Genomic DNA, 20,987 nt, shown 5'->3' with positions numbered 1-20,987 from the left:
CTGATGTTCGGCTCATGATTTCTGTGCTGAAACTCGCCCCTTCTGCCAGCACGGGACATTGTCCTTCTTTAGAAGCCTCTTAAACAACTCTATCATATCTGCTTCCACCACCACCCCTGGTTGCATGCACCAGGCACCTTCCTCTGTGTAATCAAAAACTTGCCCTGCACATTTTGGCGGCACGGTGGCGCAGTGGTAGAGTTGCTGCCTTCCAGCGCTTACAGCGCCAGAGACCCGGGTTCGATCCCGACCACGGGTGCTGTCTGTACGGAGTTTGTACGTACTCCCCGTGGCTGTGTCGGTTTTTCTCTGAGATCTTTGGTTTCCTCCCAGACTCCAAAGACGAACTGGTTTATAGGTTAATTGGCTTGGTGTATGTGTAAATTGTCCCTTTTGTGTGTAGGATAGTGTTAATGTGTGGGGATCGCTTGGCAGTGCAGACTCGATGGGCCGAAGGGCCTGTTTCTGCACTTACCTCTAAGCTAGACTAAACTCAATTTATTTTAAACTTTTCCTCTCTAATCTGAAAACTGTGATCTCTAGTAGTTGACATTTCCACCTTTTATAAGTACATTATAAGAAAGAGGATAACTAGAGAGAGAATCAGGGCCTTCAGAAACCTCTGTGTGAAACTGCAATAGATAGGCATCATCCTCAGTGAGTATTCCTCTGTTTTTACTGTGGAGAAAGACTTGGGGACTGGGGAACTTTGGATAATTCATGAAGATGTTTTGAGGACAGTCTGTATTATGGTCAATGAGATGCTGGATGACCAATGAAGGTAGATAAAATTCCCAGGCCTGATCAGATATATCCAAGGACATTGTGTTTAGCTGGAGAAAAAATTGCAGACCCCTGGCTGAGATATATGAATCATCATCAGACATGGATGAGGTTCTGGAAGACTGGGGAGTGGCTAATGTTGTGGCCGCTATTTAAGAAAGGCTGCGTGGAAAACAAATGCAAACTTTAGACCAATGATCCTACCATCTGTGGTGGGAAAGTTAATGGAGAGTGTTCTGATGGATAACATTTGGATAGACAGGGGCTGATTAGGGATCGTCAGCCTGGCTGTGTACGTGGAACATCATATTTTATGAATCTTAGTGAAGAAGTAATCGGAAAGGTTCATGAGGGTGAAGCCGTAGATGTTGTCCATTGTTTATGGACTTTAGCAAGGCATTTGAAAAGGTTCTGCATGGTAGGCTGACAGTTTTGTGGGTGGTGTTGATAACAACGATGGTTATCAAAAATTACAGCAGGATCTTGATCAAGTGGACTGAGGAATGGTCAATGGAGTTTAATGCAGACAAGCGCAAGGTGCTGCATTTTGGGAAGTCAAACCAGGCCAGGACCATCACAGTGAAGGGTATGGGGGAAAGTTGTTGAGCAGGGGGTTCTAGGAGAGCAGGTACTTAGTTTCCTGAAACCATAGAGCTCTATCTGTTAGAGCTCTAGGGGCTAGTGGAATCAAGGGATATGGGGAGAAGGCGGGCACAGGTTATTGATTGGGGATGATCAGCCATGATCACAGTGAATGGTGGTGCTGGCTCGAAGGGCTGAATGGCCTCCTGCACCTATTTTCTATGTTTCTATGTTTCATAGGTGTCACAGGTCGAAACCATAGAAAGTGTACTGATGGTTGTATCACAGCATGGTTTGGGAACAGCTGTACCCAAGACCAGGAGAAATTGCAGAGAGTAGTCGTTGTAGACCAGTCCATCACACAGACCAGGCCTCCCACCATTGACTCCATCAATACTTCATACCTCGGGAGAGTAGCTAACATAATCAAGGACCTTTCCCAATCCATTCATTCCTTCTTCCCACTCCCAAAGAGAAGCGTGAAAGCACATACTACTGGACTCAGGAACAGCTTCTTCCACATCATTATCAGACTTCTGAATGGACCTTCCATTAGCTAGGGCAGTGCTTCTTAAACTCATTCACCCTTGAGTCTTTATCACAAAATTTCATTCACCCTCGACTAAATTTTCTTATGTTTCTTTTGGTAATTTCCGTCTTATTCCCCCTTGTGTATAATTTTAGATATATTAAGTCATTCACCCTTAATGCACCCCTCTAGTTTCATTCACCCTTGGGTGAACCATTCACCAGTTTAAGAGGCACTGAACTAGGGTACTATCCTCGCAGACATTGGATTTTTTCTCAGGAACTGTTACGCAACGTGCTGAGAAACTATATTATGCACCCCAGTGTTTTTCTGTTTGCTCTACCTTCTGTGCTTGTGTTTGGCTCGATTCTACTCATGTATAACATTATCTGATTTGATTGGATTGCATGCAAAGAAAAACTTTTCACCGTATCCAGGAACTTGTCACAATAATAAACCTAAACCTAATTAATTAAACCTAATTTGATATTTATTATAATCACATAACTTCCTCTTCCCCTCTCTCCCCACCCACCCCCCCCCCACAACAATTACATATATATTGATTTTGTTCATACTGTGGCGGATCAGGCCACTCCTCGGGTCAGCCCCCTCGTTACGTGACGGACAGGTGAAAGGGGTTAAAAGCCAGACCAAGGGAAGGCGTGGATCATCCCTAGGAGAACTACGCTGTGGGCACCAGCTCACAGCCTAATAAAGAATCTAACTAAACACTGCCTGGCGTCTTGCCTTTTCTCTGGCCTCCGCCAGGCCACTACATTGGTGACCCCACTACAATACATTGATTTTTCTTTCTTTACTTCAGGTATCGCGACTGGCTCAGTTACATTGCTATTTGAGGGAACTGAACTGAAGCTTAACCCAACCTGTGCTGTCTTCATTACTATGAACCCAGGCTATGCCGGCCGATCAGAGTTGCCAGATAATCTTAAGGTAATATTTCTGAATTCCTTGCAACGTTTCTGTCAATGGCAATGATGTGAATATTTTTGCTCGTCATACAATCATGTGGTCATCCATAATGTATATAAAGATTTAGCTGCTAGTCTCACAAACGTATTACGTATTGCCGAAGGTGCCAGAAAGCATCCCAGCAATGGAGCTCCTGACAATTGACAATATGTTAACTAATTAAAGTTTAGATTTGATCAAAAAATATGATTACAGGTAAAGTTTGATCAATTATAAGCAAGATTTTTGCTTTTCCTCTTTGGGCTCAGTTTTAATATATTGAACGGCTTACGTACCATTTGAGTTTATAGCTGAACATCGCCATTTTCAGTTTTAACCTACTCATAAAATTAGAAGGAAGTTGTTCTCACTAGAAATTAGTAGGAACATTGAAATTCAATGACGTTAATGGGTATCACGTATGAATTTATCCTCACTTGAGTAGGGCCACCTCGGTACTTTTGCGATGACATTATGATGGGAATATTCTTTTTTTTTTTTCTCGCTGTCTCACCAGATCTCACCAGGCAGAACTCGGTTCTCCTATTTCCTGGCTTTTCAGGCTCCCAGGTTTCCATAGGCAAGACTAAGAATCTAAACCCCACAATTCAAATGCTTTCTGCTCACTTCCTGCCTCCTTTGTGACTATTGAAAGCTTTGTAACCTGACGGGCAAAAATTGAACCAAAGCTTTGGGGGAAACTTTATGTGTACGAAGGAACTGCAGACTCTGGTTTAAACCGAAGATAGGCACAAAATGGGTGACGTTTCGGGTCGAGACCCTTCTTCTGAGCAAGCGTCTCCACCCAAAACCTCACTCGTTCCTTCACTCAAGAGATGTTGCCTGTCCCGCTGAGTTACTCCAGCATTTTGTGCCTGTCTTTGGGAAACTTTCCTGGCATTAAAACCTTGATCATTCCTTTGTGAGTTTGAAGTAGACCACCGATATAATTTCTGCTAGGTTTCTTGATACCATGTTTTGTTTATAATATTTCATTTTCTTAATTGTGATTTTGTAGGCTCTCTTTAGAACAGTGGCTATGATGGTACCGGACTATGCAATGATTGCAGAGATTGTACTCTACTCTTGTGGTTTTGTCAGCGCCCGGCCACTGTCTGTTAAAATTGTGGCCACCTATCGTCTTTGTTCGGAGCAACTATCTTCACAGCATCATTATGACTATGGTATGCGTGCAGTGAAATCTGTCTTAACTGCTGCAGGGAACATTAAGGTATGATGCATCGTTACCCTCCAGCAACGCTGTTTAAAGAAAGCTAATTGTGCCACCCATATCATAAAATCTTATTAAAACCTAAATGAATGATCTTATTTTTGTTCCTTTTAGCTTAAGTATCCAACAGAAAACGAGGAGATTTTACTACTACGATCGATTATTGATGTCAATCTCCCCAAGTTCTTATCGCATGATTTGCCACTTTTTGAGGTAAAATCATCTTTCCTTCCCTGTACATGTTTCATTTTCTTTTCCATTGTAGCCTTACAACTGTTTGGTAGCTTAATAAAAAATTGTTACAATCATTAAGGTTTATACAGTGCAATCTAAATAGGCATGTGTTTACATGACCTGCTATAGTTTGAATGTATTGAAACAGATTATTTTCAGTATATTAAATGTATGTTAACAAATCAATCATACTTCATTAGCCAAATATGTTTTGCAACATACGAGGGACTTCATTTGCCATACAGTCATAACAATAAAAAGCAACAGGACACACAAAATATATTTTAACATGAACATCCACCACAGTGATTCCTCCGCATTTCTCACTGTGATGGAGGCGAAAAAAAGGTCAATCTCTCCCTTCTTTGTCCTCCAGGGGCCGGGGGGGCTCTAACATTCCATTGACGGGACGATCTTGACTCCCATAGCTGGCCTTCCCATAGCTGGGCCTTCCTCGTCAGGACGATCAAGCTCCTGCATCAGGGAGGGGGGGATCTCAGCTCCCCCGCGCCGGGCGATCTACCCTGGGTTGGGACTAGTTGAACGTCGTACGGCTTTTGGAGCTCCCGACTGGTCTCAAGTCAAGTCAAGTTTATTTGTCACATACACATATAAGATGTGCAGTGAAATGAAAGTTCACTCACAGTCCAGCAATAGAGCAATAAAAATAAGCAATTTCACACACAATAGCAAACCAACACAAAACAAACAAAAAAAAACGTCCATCACAGTGAGTCTCCTCCAGTCACCTCCTCACTGTGATGGAAGGCCAGAATGTCTTTTCTTTTCCCCTACCGACTTCTCCCACGGTCAAGCAGTTGAAGTTGCCACGTTCCAGGCCGCGCTGGACGGTGAAAGGTCCACAGTGGGCCGACCCAAGCCCCGCGATCCGGGGCGGGCGAAGACGCCACCGCTGCACGTCGGGGCGGTCGTGGCTCCCGACATTGAAGCCCCCGCCGGGCAGAGAAAATCCCGCGGCCTATTTCAGGCCACGCCGGACGGTGAAAGGTTCGTGGCGGGCCGACCCAAGCCCCGCGATCCGGGGCGGGTGAAGACGCTGCCGCTGCAGGAGCTCACGATGTCGGCCCTCACCCAGGGGGCTGCGAGCTTCCGATATCCCCATGTCCAAAGCCCCCGGAGCCTCCGAAGGCGAGTCGCAGCTGTTCCCGCAGCGCCACCACAGCCTCCGAAGGCAGCCAGCTCCGCAGATGGTAAGTCCGGTCTGCGGGCTCTGCGAACTGGAGTCCAGGTGGTCCCAGGTGGAGGCCGCCAGCTCCAGGTGTTTGGCCGATGGGAGGCCGCAGCGGGAACGGAGACACCACCCAGAAAACAAAGTTCGGGTCTCCGTTCGGAAGAGACAATTTTACAGTCCCCCCCCCCCCCCCCTCCACATAGTACACAACCACAAAAAAACATTACATCACATCTACACACTACAATCAAGACAAAAAACAACAAAAAACACAAAAGACAAACGGACTGCAGGTAAGCCGCAGCTGCTAAGGCAGCGCGGCTTAGCCAAGAACCCGAGACTGTGAGCTCCACGATGTTAAAGTCCGCAGGCTGCAGTTGGAGCGTCGATCCAGGCAAGGAATTGCATGCTCAGATGGTAAGTCCACGGCCCCGCGGGGGCTCAAAGTCAGTCCCAGGCAAGGCCTCCAGTTCCATGATGTTAGGCCGCAGAGCGACCGGAGGTGCGACCCACAAAACAATCGCATCTCCGGCAAGGTAAGAGATTGAAAAAAAAATTCCCCAACCCCCTCCCCCAACCCCCCAAATAAAACAAACCAGAGAACATTTACACAAACTTTTAAAACTTACCAAAAATAACAAAAAAAGTTGAAAAAGACAGACTGTAGGCATCCATCGTGCGGCGCCCCCTGGTGGAACAAAGGCGTGTATCTGCAAATAAATAGAACATAATGCATGGGATGCTTGCAAGCTCATTTCTTTGATTGCACCTGAAGATTTAAGTACAGTTTAGTTAATCATATTATTTTTGGGGATATTGTTGTGATGCAAAGGTGGGTATTCAGTTTTTACAGATCAGGTAATTGAAGTTTGGTGAAAGAGCAAAATAATGTTTATGTTGGTGAAAGAAGGAAATTTAAAGAGACTATTATGAAAATTGGATATTCTCAGAGGTAATTAATTGAATTCTAATTTTACATATTTTCAATTATAAAATTAAAAAGTAGACTTTTTCTATCATTATTTCAGAAAAGGCAAGTGTTTTATTTGCAGCAATGATGTTGTTTCGAACGAATCAAAATTTTAAAATCCTTTTCATTCTGCTGATGTTCCCATCTACTGATTATATTTTGGGAACATTCTTAATCAAATGCACTTGGGTTTGTTTATTAATTATACTGATTACACGCTCCAAAACTTTGACTGAAACCAAATAGTTTTTCCTCTCAGGAAGTTGTGAAATGGTGATTGAATGGTTCTTTTGGTCTCCCTTTTTGTTTGGTGGTATCACGCATCAGTTTGGTCAGTTACCAATGTCAACTGCTCACAGATCTCTTTGACCTTGGCAACTGAACTGTAATCAATGACGACACTCTATTCTTTTCGTAATTTACCTCTATTCTCCGAAACTCAGTGGTCAAAAGGTCATGTGATAGGAGCAGAATTAGACCATTCGGCCCATCAAGTCTACTCTGCCATCCAATCATGGCTGATCTATCTCTCCTTCCTAACCCCATTCTCCTGCCTTCTCCCCATAACCCCTGACACCCGTACTAATCAATGTGCTGTTTATCATTCTTCTTCTAACCCTGCCCATGTCATTATGAAATCTCCTCAAATCCTTTTTCTTGCTCTGATGCAAGTGCATCCCATCCAACTATTGATTTCCCTACCTTTACTAGGTCAGTTTTGGAATATTTGTTTCTTCAGTTCCGCTTCTATTTTTCAGCTACATGCCATCCATTGTTGGCATCAGAGAGTGATGTTCAACTTCAACTTCTATAACATCCCTGTTGCCTTCATATTAATGTCTACACTATTTAACTACCTGTCCAGCACTAGAACGTATTGTGACACAGCTTTACCTAAACTACCATTCTCTTGTTATTATTAACATGCCTCACATTCCCACATTCATCAACTTCCCTGCCTGTGCACTCATGCTGAATCTTCTTGTATACAAACTCACTCAGTTTTCTTTCAGGACATGGTTGTTTTCAAGGGTGCTTTATTTTCCAATTCCAGCGCAGTGCCTACTTATGCCTGATTCTCAATCTCACTCAGGGTTTAATATCTCTGATGCTTTCCTCACCAGCCTATTCACATCCATCCTTTCCAGGCTTTGAATGTGCAGCTTTCATGCACCAAGATACACAGATTATGGATTGATTTTAGAATAAATCCACACATAGACTCATCCCAATCTGAGTCATATTCTCCAGCACACGATTTATATTCTGATTCTGGATTACTTTCATGTTTGTTCACTTCTTTTGTACAACATTGAAGGCTGAGGCTTTCTGTAAACCATGCTGCCATGTTATCCCACCCACCTTAAAAGTACTTAGATCGAAAATAAACATGCCTCACTTACTTTTAGTTCCTCTGTCTATGATTCTGACTTGCTGTTTAATGTCCATCTGTATTTAGTTTTAAATGAAAGGTGTTCCATGAAGGGCAGTGTATAAATATTAGTTGAAACTGCACATTTGTGTACATGCATATTTTATGCACAGGAGCCTTCTTTGAATGAATGAGAATATTATGGTGGTGGTCCTCCTGGGTAACATTGCCAAAACGATGCTTGGGACAGAGCTTATGAAAGCAACGTTGACTAGTGGTCTTCTGTATTTATGTTCGAATAAACTATTTGAACTGATTCACATTTCATCCATTTTTGAAGTCAATTCAAATGATCTTTGAAAATGTACAGACAAAATGTTTCCTTCAGTAATCACTCAATAAAGATGAATAGATTCTCACGGCACTACTTATTTTGATGCTTTGGTTACTTTGGGTAATAGAGCACCATAGATCAGTCGGGAGGCAAGTATGCAGACAGCTATTTAACATTTATTATCCGGCAATATATATATATTTTTATCTTACCAGGGAATCACTACAGATTTGTTTCCTGGGATAAAACTGCCAAAACCTGACTACCGTATCTTGCTGGAAGCAATCAAAGAGAATTGTGAGCGCATGAATTTGCAGATGACTGACTTCTTCTCGCAGAAGATCTTACAAATCTTTGAAATGATGATTGTGCGGCATGGTTTTATGATTGTCGGAGAACCGTTTGGTGGGAAGACAGCAGCGTACAGAGTTCTGGCAGCTGCTTTACACGATATTTGTGAAAAGGTAGAGACGAATGCTAAATCATCGTCCTGAGCATTTCCCTTTATTTTATCATTATTCATTTGTGGTCTTTAATTGGTACGGTTGGTCAAACTGATACTTTAACTCTTCAGTTACGTTAACATGACGTAAACAAAAAAATCTGTTTTTAAAAAGCACCTTAATGCCTAGAAATCCATCCCAAATTGGAAACGTTAAGTGAGCTTTGAAGATATGTTAGCATACTGTGCTCTGCTTCTGAGATTAGTTTCACTGACACAGTGAATTTCAGAGAAAACTTAACTTGCACTGTGACGATGTAATGGTCAACGGTAACTTTTTACGTATTTGGGTTTGATCCTGACCTCTGGCCCATCTTTGTGGAATTTGCACATTTTCCCTGTGCCTGGGTGTGTTTCTAGGTTTGTAGGGTAATTGGCCTCTGTAAATTGCCCTGAGAGTGTTGGGAATGGATGAGAAAGTGGGACAACAAAGAACTAGGATGAACAGTAATCGACCAGAGTGGACTTGTTGGGCTGAAGGACCTGATTCCATGCTGTATCTCTAACAATAAATAAAATGTTGAGATTCAATGCGACCTGGGTTTCTTGTAAGTATGTCACTGAAGTTTAATATGTAGGTGCAGCTGACAGTCAGGACCACAAGTGGAGTTTTAGCTTTTATTACAAGGGGATTGGAATACAGGACTTAAGAGGTCTTACTGCCATGATATAGTGAGATCAGGAGCGTACATTTTTGGTCTTCTTTCCCCAAAAAAGTGTATACTTGCCATGAAGGAAGAGTAACAAGGATTCATTAGCCTATTTCTAGGATGATAATTTTTCTACTTGACGAGAGATTGTGTGGACTATGTCTCTATTCCCTGGAGTTATGAAGACTGAGAGCTGATCTCATTAAAACTTTACGATTCTTAATAGGCTGGACAGTATGGATGATGGGGAAAGTTCAGAACACGGTTCATAGTCTCAGAGTAAGGGGTATGCCATTTTGAACTGAGGGTGGTGAATTTTTGTCTCAGAGGCATGTAGATGATTAGTCATTCACAACAGCGATCAACAGATTCCTGGATAAAAAATTAATTAAGGAATTTTGGGATAGTACAGAAAAATGGAGGTAAGGTCATGATCTTGATGTCTGATGGTGAATCAAACTCGAGGAACAGATGTATTTTTTGGAAGTATTAGCATTGAGTTAAAGGAATGGTACAATGAAGATAACACTATCTTCATAAATTGTAGTTCAGGCCAAAGAAAAACATTGATTAAACATGGTAAGTGAAACAATATTGTTGGTTTTGCATCGTTAGAAGTTAGTAAATCATCGCACTTGGATAAAACCAATTCTAAGCCTGTTAAGAGAAACAAACAAAGAAACTGCAGAGTCTAAAACCATCATTTCAAATCATCTTTGCCGATAGGGTGCTATTGGACCAGAGTGCGACTGTTAGCAAAGCGTATGGAGTAAATAATTACAAGCTAGGTGGTCTGACCTTGGTGGCGGGTAAATCACTGGTAGAAATTTACAGAGACTGTAGGAATCATCATCTATGATGATTTAGATTTATCAAGGACAATTGTCAAGGAATTGCTAGGAGGATGCCACATTTAGTGGTGGTAACATAAAGGTTGAAAAATGCAACAATTTGACACTGCCTGACAATAGACAATAGGTGCAGGAGGAGGCCCATCGAGCCAGCACCGCCATTCAATGTGATCATGGCTGATCATTCTCAATCAGTACCCCGTTCCTGCCTTCTCCCCATACCCCCTGACTCCGCTATCCCTAAGAGCTCTATCTAGCTGTCTCTTGAATGCATTCAGAGAATTGGCCTCCACTGCCTTCTGAGGCAGAGAATTCCACAGATTTACAACTCTCTGACTGAAAAAGTTTTTCCTCATCTCAGTTCTAAATGGCCTACCCCTTATTCTTAAACCGTGGCCCCTTGTTCTGGACTCCCCCAACATTGGGAACATGTTTCCTGCCTCGAGAGTGTCCAACCCCTTAATAATCTTATACGTTTCGATAAGATCCCCTCTCATCCTTCTAAATTCCAGTGTATACAAGCCTAGTCGCTCCAGTCTTTCAACATATGACAGTCCCGCCATTCCAGGAATTAACCTAGTAGCCTGTGTGGTTTTTGGGAAGGCACGATGAAACGTCACTGTGCAGAGTGGCAAGAAGTGGAGGGTAACGATCAACAAGAGTTTTGATGATTAGAACGCTATTTGCAATGAGGTTTCGTAGGGCTTGTTGCTCGGTCGCTTGCATTTTGTGGAATGCATCAATGACACACACACAAATGTTGGAGGCAAAATTAAGAATTGTGTTGGGGATATCAACATCGGCCATATGGTGAAGAAGGAAGCTATAGAAAGCTTTTGGATTGGGAAATACGTGGCAAATGGAATTCAATCTAGAAAGGTTTGAGAAATATTCCGGCAATATTCAGGCTTTGCAAAGTAGAGAGAGAGGGACATATTGCAGAGCGTTTTCACATAAGTCTAATGTAACTGGTAAATGAGATTATTAAGATGATTTGTACAATTCTGGTTGGCATAGTTTGGGAATTGTGCTTTGGAAGAGAGGACGCAACTAAAATGTTTGAGGACGTTACCATGACTGGAGAATTTTACTCTTCTGGAGAGATTGGCTGGGCTGGTGTACTTTTAGTTGGAACTAAGAAGGCTGAGAACGGAGTTTATCAAAATGTGTATAATGATCAGATGTAAAGGTAAAGTGAGCAGGAAGGACCTAGTTCATACGGCGGAGAGGTAGGTAATCGGAGGGCTTACCTGCAAAATAATTTGATTTGGGGGAATTTGAGGATCAACCTTTTCCTCAGTTCTCAGTTTAAGGAAGAATATGTCCTAGACTTCTCAGATTTGCTGCCTGAAGAGTTGGAGTCAGGAGCAATCATCATCCTGTTTAAAAAAAACCTGGATGAGCATTAAATATGCCCTAGTCCATGGACAATACAGACTGAGCTAAGAAGGGTCCATGGACTATACAGACTGAGCAAAGAAGGGCCCATAGACTATACAGACTGAGCTAAGAAGGGTCCATGGACTATACAGACTGAGTAAAGAAGGGCCCATGGACTATACAGACTGAGTTAAGAAGGGTAAAGTTCTGGCTGCACAGCCATGCAATTCATATGATTGTGGTCATGATTTTTTTCTCTCAGTAATGCACTGCAGAGCTATTCAAATCCTTTTATGCTCCTTTTTACTATCAAAAATTAGTAATTAGTTTAGTCATGCTGCTCTTTTCAATAATTATTTCCATCAAATAGTTCTATAAAATGTATTCATTATCTTTTTCCTAGGGACTAATGGAGGAAAATAAAGTTCAAATTACAGTAATTAATCCCAAGGCCATTACTATGGGTCAACTGTATGGCCAATTCGATAAGGTGTCTCATGAATGGTCAGATGGCATTCTGGCAGTTAGCTACCGAGCATTTGCTGTTTCTTCTGTAAGTATTTGTGAATTATGTTCATTTTCTGTTATACAAATATATATATATATTACAAATATTATGAAGTGCAGAAAAGCAAGAATTCCAAAAATCCAAATCCAAAATCCAAAATAGCTTTATTTGTCATTCGTTCCGAACGAGATTACTTAGCCAGCAGTACAAAAAACAACCCCAACACAAACATCCATCACAGTGACTCCAAACACCCCCTCACTGTGATGTTCCTTGAACAAAAAACAAATCCAAAATATTTGGTTATATATATTTACATTAGTAGTTTTTGAAAAGTAGATTAATCGAGACTTGAATTTGTATTATACCTTTCATAACCCGTGGAAAAACCCAACCCTTTTCAGCCAATGATTTTCTTTTGGAATAAAGTCACTGTTGTACTGTAGAAAAATGGAGTACCAATTTGCAAACTGCAAAGTTCCTCAAACAGCAAAATGTTGATGACTATTTGAGCAATGTTGGTTGAAAAATAAATACGAGGCAGGCCACCGAGAATATTCTGGTGGGATCATTTATATCCTGATGGAGCCTTGGAAAAATGACTCATCCATAACACAGCACAGCGAACACATTAAGATAGGCACTGCAATCCCTCAGTCTGGCCATGGACCAAGTTTCTGGAATGGGGTGAAATCACAGCCATCTGACTTAGAGTAAAACGGATTTTTATTGTTCAAATAATTTCATCCATCCACACTGCACAAATCTAATCACAACCCTACCTTGACTGCTATGGAATTTCTATGTATGGTTACGTACACTACGCATTTTGACTCTTTTGGTCTGGTTACATAGTGTTCCTAATAACGTATTATATTGTTTATTGTATATTTATTTGTTGTGCCATTGCAATATTGTGCCCGTAAAACCTGCAGCAAATAAGAATTCCATTGTTCTGTTCCATGAGCAAACGACAGTTAAATATTGATGACACTAGGTTGACTAGGCTTGTGTTCACCAGAGCTTGGAAGAATGAAAGGCTTTCTAATTTAAATTTACCAAAATTGTCTAAAATGAGTGATCACAGCCTCGGGTTACAAGCTGGAGATAAGGAGATATATCTTCATGCAGAAGGTGGCAAACCTGTGGACATTTCTAGCACAAAGACCCATTGAAGCCAAGTTGCTGGGTGTATTTGAAGGTAAACCTGGCTTGGAGAGAGGTAGTAGGGAGGTTCAATAATCAGGACACAGTGGGGCAGTGGTAGAGTTGCTGCCTTACTGCGCCAGAGACCCAGGTGCCATCCTGACTATGGGTGCTGTCTGTATGGAGTTTGTACATTCTCCATGTGACTGCGTGGGTTTTCACTGGGAGCTCCCGTTTCCTCCCACACACCAACAACGTACAGGTTTGTGGGTTAATTGGCTCAATTAAAATTTGTAAATTGTCCCTAATGTGTAGGATAGTACTAGTGTATGGGGATCGCTGGTCGGTGTGGACTTGATGGGCCAAAGGGCCCGTTTCCGCGCTGTATCTCTCAAACTAAATAAGGTAAAGGAGATTCCTCCGAGATTCTTTAGATACATTACGAGCAAAAGGGTAAAGTAGGGAGAGAATAGGTCCCTTTCAGGAACGGTGTGATAATCTATGTGCGGAGGCATGGAAGATGAGTGAGGACTTAATGTTTCTCATCTGTACTCACCACTGAGAAAGTTATGGAAGCTAGGGAATTCAGGGAAGTGATTAGTGGTGTCCTTAAACAGACCGACATTGCAAAGGAGGAAATATTGGCAGTCTTGAAGTGCATAAAAGTGGATAAATCCCATGGGCCTGACCAAGTGTGAGAGTATCGTGGAAGCAATGGAAGAAATTGCAGGTGCCCTGGCAGAAATATTAGTCTCTCCCTAAGCCACAAGTGAGTACCGTCAACTGGAGGGTGGCTAATGTTGTGCCTTTATTTACAAGGACTGCAAGAACAAGCCCTGGAGAGGTATTTGAAATGCAGATGTGCTTAGATATGATGTATGGTCACAGTCTTTTTCCCGGGGTAGGTGTATCTAAAACTAGAATGCATGGGTTTAAGGCCAGAGTGGAAAGGTTTAAATGAGACCTGAGGGTTATTCTTTTTCACACAGCGGGTGATGTTTATATGGACTGAGCTAGCAGAGGAACCCATAGAGTTGGGTACGATTATAACGTTGACAGTAGACAGTAACATGGATAGGAAAGGTTTGGGAGGATGTGAGCCAGATGCAGGTAAATGGGACTAGCTCAGGTAGATAACTTGGTTGGCATGAATTCATTGAGCCAAAGGGCTTTTTTCCATGCTGTATAACCCCTGACTATCCAGAATTCTTGGATTTTTGGTAGAATATCACCAATGCATTCAATATCTCTACTCACTTCCTTTAAGATCCGAGGACGAAGGCTGTCTGCTCTGTTGGTTTTTAACCACGTTAATTGAATAGCACTTTTTCTCCAGTAATTAAAATGTCTATAATTGTCTCTCATTATCAGGATGTTTTTCATGTCTTTTGTTTTGAAGACGTATCTAAAAACATTTAATCACAAGTCTGATCCTCTAAGGACAAATATCTGGTTTAATTAGCTTCTCTTTTACATAATTGTAGAACCTCATTATCACTGTATATAATTTGCTAGTGTACTCTCATGGTCTGTCATTTTTATAATAGTTCTAATCCTTTATTGGTGCCTAAAAAAATTCCCAATTCTCTAGCCGACCATTATCTTTGCAACATTTATGGCTTCTCTTTCAATTTGCTACTATCATTAACTTCTTTAATTAGTCATAGATTGTGCATTCATCTCACAGTGCCTCTCTTTCTCACTGAAAAATGCTTCTGTGGGGATTTATCAACTACTGTCCTAAGTGTTTGCTACTGTTGTCCACAGTCTTGACCTTTAACCTATTTTTCCCCAATTCACTTTAGCCAATACCGTCAATCTTATCATTCTAATTGCCTTTACTTAATTTTAGGACATACATTTCAGACTCAGATTTCTTATTCTAAAACTAAATCTGAAATTCTGCCCCGCGAATCCTTTACTGTGACACCATTAATTAATCTTTTGTCATTAGATCATAATAAATCTAAAATAGCTTGCTTCCTGGTTAGATCCTCAATGTACTTCTCTAAGGAACTTACCAAATATATAATCATAAAGACTACATTTGCCCGGTGTGATTTGTTCAACTATATGTATAAAATTGCCCTTGATTATTGAATATTCCACAACCTTCCTTATAAGCCCCTATGTTGTCTGTCAACTAGGGTTGCCAACTGTCCCATATTAGCTGGGACATCCAATATTTTGGGCTAAATTGGTTTGCCCCGTATGGGACTGCCCTTGTCCTGTGTTAGGCTCGGGGGGCGCTGTAGGCCCGGATGCTGTAGGCCCGGATGCTGTAGGCCCGGACAGTGTAGGTCCGGACAGTGTAGGTCCGGAGGCCCGGGTGGCCACCATTGGTGAAGTGGGAGCACATGGCTGCTGACTGGTGAGGTCACGCGGGGCGGTGACGTCACTTTGTCCCTTATTTGGGCTTGAGATAGTTGGCACCCCTACTGTCAACCCATATGTTACTCTTACTATTCCTCTTACTGTTTTTATCCCCCACTCAAAGTGGTTCTGCATCTTGAGCTTTTGAGTGAATGTAATACTTCGACAGCTCAGTGACTCCATTCATTATGAACAGAGCTTTACCATCTCCTTTTTCATTTCTGTCATTCCTTTGGAAAGATCAAATGCCCCCGAATATCTAGCCTTCAGCTCTGGTTGTCAGACTATATTTCCATTTGAGCTTCAACTTACATACTTTGTTTTGAATGCTGCAGTAATTTGGATAAGGATTCTTTAATGTTATCTTTTTGTTGTTCTCTATTTTAACGAAATACAGGTGCATTGCTAAGCTTGTAATCTCCAACCCTTTCTGATACACTCTGGTAGTTGATATTATCATATCATATATCATATCATATATATACAGCCGGAAACAGGCCTTTTCGGCCCACCAAGTCCGTGCCGCCCAGCGATCCCCGTACATTAACACTATCCTACACCCACTAGGGACAATTTTTACATTTACCCAGCCAATTAACCTACATAACCCACGCAGGTCACGGGGAGAACGTACAAACTCCTTACAGTGCAGCACCCGTAGTCAGGATCGAACCTAAGTTTCCGGCGCTGCATTCGCTGTAAAGCAGCAACTCTACCGCTGCGCTACCGTGCCTGTTGTTGCCCAACATCACTGCTAATCTCCTTCATCTTTTTCCTCCTAAATGCCTTTCTATACGAACCCTTCATATCAATTTCAATCTTAGCTTTTCTCTCTTTTGATTCTACCCTTAGTTTTCCATTTCCTTGTAAAGCAAGTTTAACTTGTGAACAACACACAAATAACTCTTTCCTTCTCATCTCCTAAGGATAATAGTCCCGTTCCCATTGAGATTCAACTCGCCTTGTTTGTAGCGATCCTACCTGCTTCAGAAATGGGCTCAATTGCTCAGGAATTCAGGGACAGTTTCTTCCCAGCTGCTATCAGGCAACTGAACTCCCCTACCACAACTAGAGAGCGGTCCTGAGCTGCTAGCTACTTCATTGGTGACCCTCGGACTACCTTTGATCGGTCTTTACTGGCTTTACCTTGCACTGAATGTTATTCCCTAATCATGTATCTATATACTAGGAATGGCTCGATTGTAATCATGAATTGTCTATCCGCTGACTGGTTAGCAAGCAACAAAGGCTTTTCACTGTGCCTCGGTACACGCGACAATAAACTAAACTGAGCTAAAGCCCTCCCTCATCTATCCAGCCATGTAATCATCGACTCTATTTCTGTACTAACTAGCACATGGCACTGGTAGCAATCTGGAAGTATTACCTTTAAGGTCTTTCTTTAAAACATTTCCTATCTCTCTAAATTGCTATCAAGACCTCATTCCTCAAGTCAAGTCAAGTTTATTTGTCACATACATATACAAGATGTGCAGTGAAATGAAAGTGGCAACGCCTGCGGACTGTGCTAAACTACAAAACAGAATAGAAAAAATGTTTATATTGTTGGTGATAAATATGGACTTGACTCTCGTCTGTTCTCTATCCCCCTCTCTCAGAACGCCCTGTAGATGTTTCCTAAAGCAGTTGTAATTGATTACTTAATGTATCTGTTTAAAATAAAATCAGACTTTTGTTCAATAGACCCCAGACAGAAAATGGTTAATTTTTGACGGACCGGTTGATGCGGTGTGGATTGAGAATATGAATACTGTGCTGGATGATAACAAGAAATTGTGTCTGATGAGTGGAGAAATCATTCAGATGTCTCCCCAGATGAGTCTTATATTTGAACCAATGGATCTGGAAGTTGCTTCCCCTGCTACTGTAAGTAATCACATATTAATTTTAATGGAAATATAAGTTAGATTATGACCTTTGGGCTTTGAGTCCAAGTGTTCTCACTCAGTATAAGAAAATAACTGCAGATGCTGGTACAAATCGATTTATTCACAAAATGCTGGAGTAACTCAGCAGGTCAGGCAGCATCTCGGGAGAGAAGGAATTGAGTGACGTTTCGAGACCCGAAACATCACCCATTCCTTCTCTCCCGAGATGCTGCCTGACCTGCTGAGTTACTCCAGCATTTTGTGAATAAATCGTTCTCACTCAGTAATTTGAAATCATGATGAGAATTGCAGTCTTCTGGTTCACAGCGGTGAGTTTTGCTGGTAGCAACACTGAGAATTCATCTCCATGGGGTTTTGACCAATTATAAGTAAAAAGTGACGATTGCAGATTGAGATTTGATGATATGGAGAGGTGTGCTGTGAGAGATTTAGTGCCGGGTTGCATTCTATATATTTCAATAAAAATGTTGTTTTTTGCAAAAATTTTGTATTTCAGGTTTCTAGATGTGGAATGGTCTACATGGAGCCTCTAATGATGGGGTGGAAGCCTATAATGGTATCTTGGATGAATAAAATGCCAGCAGGCGTTAGTCCCATGCACAAGGAATTAATTGAAGGATTGTTTGACAGGATGGTGCCAGTGTGTCTCCAATTTGTTCGAAAAGCAGCCAAGGTAACGAACTAATGAACTCTGGACCAAAGAGTCAGCCTCCCCTTTGCCACTGATCCATGACTAATAGACCACCATCAGTGAGGATAGGTGACATAACATCCTCCATGATAAATCTCAATGCTGGTGCCCCATAAAGATGTGTTCTCAGCCCCTTGTTATACTCCCTCTGCTCTCACTCCTGTTGGGTAACGTTTTACTCTAACTCCATTTACACATTTGCAGATGACACCAATGTGGTGGGTTGGATTTCGAACAATGATGAGACGGAGATATAGAGCTTAGTAACGTGCTGTCAAGACAACAACGTCTCCCTCGATGTCAGCAAGACGAAGGAGCTAGTCATTGACTTCAGGAAGCGAGGTGGAGCACATGACCCAATCAATATCAATGGTCCTCAAGTGGAGATGGTTGCAAGTTTCATGTGTCTAGGCGTAAATGTAATCAACAATCTTCCCTGGGCCAATCACATTTAAATTATGATCAAGAAATCGCACCATGGTCTTGACTTCCTCGGAAGGCTAAGGATGTTTGGCATGTCTCCAATGACTCTGACCGAGTTCAACAGAGGCACTGTAGAAAATATTGGGTTGCATACCACAGCTTGATTAGGCAATAGCTCTGTCCAAAATCGCAAGAAATTATAGGGAGTAGTAGCTGTAGCCAAGTCCATCACACAGCCCAGGCTCTCACTATCAATTTCATCCATACAGAGCGTTGCTTTGCGAAAGCAACCAACTTTATCAAAGACTTTTTGTACCTCGTTTATTCCCTATTCTCCCCTCTTCAAATGGATAGAATGCACAAAAGCTTGAATGCACATACCATCAGATTCAGAAACGGCTTCTTCCCCACTGTTATCAATGTAGTGAGTGGACCTCCCATAAGCTTCGGTGTAGTAGATGCAGGATTATCGGCATATGAGAGGTCTTTTCAAGAGTATGATAATAACTAGGGGGGAAAGCTGTCGAATCTTGTGGTATGTGTTTTATAGCTTTTGCATCACCTTCCCAATGGGAGAGAGAGGAAGAGAGAATGACCAGGATGGAAATGGTCACTGATTATGTTAGCTGCTTTCCTGAAGCAACGTGAAGTGTGGATGGAGTCGATGGAGGGATGTTGGTTTGCATCCGCACAAATTTGTAAGATTCATCGAGGGCATACTCAATGTTCTTGCTCTTCTGAGGAAGTAAATATGGTTGGTGTACTTTCTTGGCCATATCGTCGATGAAATTGTTCAGATTAAATTGTCGGTAATCTTAGCATCTAGGATCTTGAACCTCTCAATTGCCTCCACTTTAGCACCATGGATGCAGAGCCCGCGGGGTGTGTACCCCACCATACGTCCTGAAGTTGATGACCAACTCCCTTGTTTTGCTGACGTTGAGGGAGACGTTAGCCTCACACCATTCTACTACGTTCTCCATCTTCCCCCTGTATTCCATATAATCATTGTGTTTGAGATTTGGACCACTATGGTGATGTCATCTGCAAACTTGTAGAAGGAGTTAGAACAAAATAAGGAGACATACTTGTGAGTGTGACGGGAGTATAGTAAGGGGATGGGGATGCAGCCGTGCGAGATAACAGTATCAACAATGATCTTGGAGAATGTTTTGTCGACCATCCTTACTGAGGGGATTGTACTGTTTCAAATATGTTGCAAAGACTAATTTACTTCACCACCTTGGTCTCTTTCCCAAATGGGTTCAGCTGTTGTTATTGTGAGTGGTGGGACTGCCCTTCCTAACCTAGGAGAAGATGCTTCCACCTAATGGAGCAGTTTCAACACAGTTATATTTAAAATGAAGCACATTTAATTCTGAGGAGTAATTTCTACAGAGGTTATAATTTACAAAGGATTTCCAAATCACAAGTATAATTCTCACACTACTGGACAAGCAAACCAATGTGTTGCCGTTGAACAAGTCGTTCATCGATGACGGAGGCTGTGGAGTAATATTTCTTCTGCTTTCTAATATTACCAAAGACGTACAGGTATGTAGGTTAATTGACTGGGTAAATGTGAAAATTGTCCCTAGTGTGTGTAGGATAGTGTTAATGTGCGGGGATCGCTGGGCGGCGCGGACTTGGTGGGCTGAAAAGGCCTGTTTCCACGCTGTATGAAATATGAAATATGAAATATTTACGCTGTTTTTCTGCTAATGGTCGTCATCTATATAAGTGAATGGCAGAGTGAAGTCCATGAGGGTCTTACCTTTATTTTACTAACATCACAATTCCTATAAGGTTGCGATGTTCTTTGTTTTTTAAAATTCTGGTTGATTACTGCGCAAACACCTCAAAAGTGGTTATCTCGTGCAGGTCGGAGTGAGTAGAGTAGTGATTACATTTTGAAGTGGGCCTTTTTGACTAAGTTGGGGAAATCTAGTTGCTCAATCCCCTTTTTAAATGACTAAACATCGGGAGCGGCACGTGTGTGTTGGGTGGTAACATATTCCATTCCCTTATCATCCTAGGTAAAGGGAATATTGGTAGCAAAGTTTATTGAAATTTAGCGCGTTGATGATGTAGGGACCGGTATTTTGTCTTGTTTCATGGCGGTTGGTGCTCTGGGATGACGGAAGATTTGATGGCGTGATTTTGTGAATCTCCTTGTAAATTGCAATCTTAGCCTGATTCTGCGGAGCTCAATCCCATCTGATCCCATCCGATCCCATCCCATCCCATCCGAGTTTCTTTATATACATTCTTTTTTTATACATTCTTTGTACAGGAGAGTCACATTCCTAAGGACATAATAGGCAGTAATGTTTCTCTTGATGATGTAGGAGTAA

At 41.9% G+C, this 20,987-nt stretch overlaps 1 protein-coding gene across 1 annotated transcript in view; it reads left to right on the top strand.

The window, feature by feature from the left end:
• Nucleotides 1-20,987, top strand: part of dnah7 (dynein, axonemal, heavy chain 7) — a 215,633-nt gene that overhangs the window by 73,173 nt on the left and 121,473 nt on the right. The window contains exons 26-32 of the mRNA XM_078404574.1: nucleotides 2,721-2,848; nucleotides 3,885-4,097; nucleotides 4,212-4,310; nucleotides 8,415-8,663; nucleotides 11,986-12,135; nucleotides 17,314-17,496; nucleotides 18,016-18,192. Of these exons, the coding sequence (XP_078260700.1) occupies nucleotides 2,721-2,848; nucleotides 3,885-4,097; nucleotides 4,212-4,310; nucleotides 8,415-8,663; nucleotides 11,986-12,135; nucleotides 17,314-17,496; nucleotides 18,016-18,192 (1,199 nt within the window). The remainder of the gene's footprint in view (nucleotides 1-2,720; nucleotides 2,849-3,884; nucleotides 4,098-4,211; nucleotides 4,311-8,414; nucleotides 8,664-11,985; nucleotides 12,136-17,313; nucleotides 17,497-18,015; nucleotides 18,193-20,987) is intronic.

The sequence above is a fragment of the Rhinoraja longicauda genome, chromosome 8, assembly GCF_053455715.1.
Source record: "Rhinoraja longicauda isolate Sanriku21f chromosome 8, sRhiLon1.1, whole genome shotgun sequence".
Classification (NCBI taxonomy): Eukaryota; Metazoa; Chordata; class Chondrichthyes; order Rajiformes; family Arhynchobatidae; genus Rhinoraja; species Rhinoraja longicauda.
The sequence above is the reverse complement of the archived record's forward strand: the minus strand, read 5'-3'. Positions and strand labels throughout refer to the sequence as shown.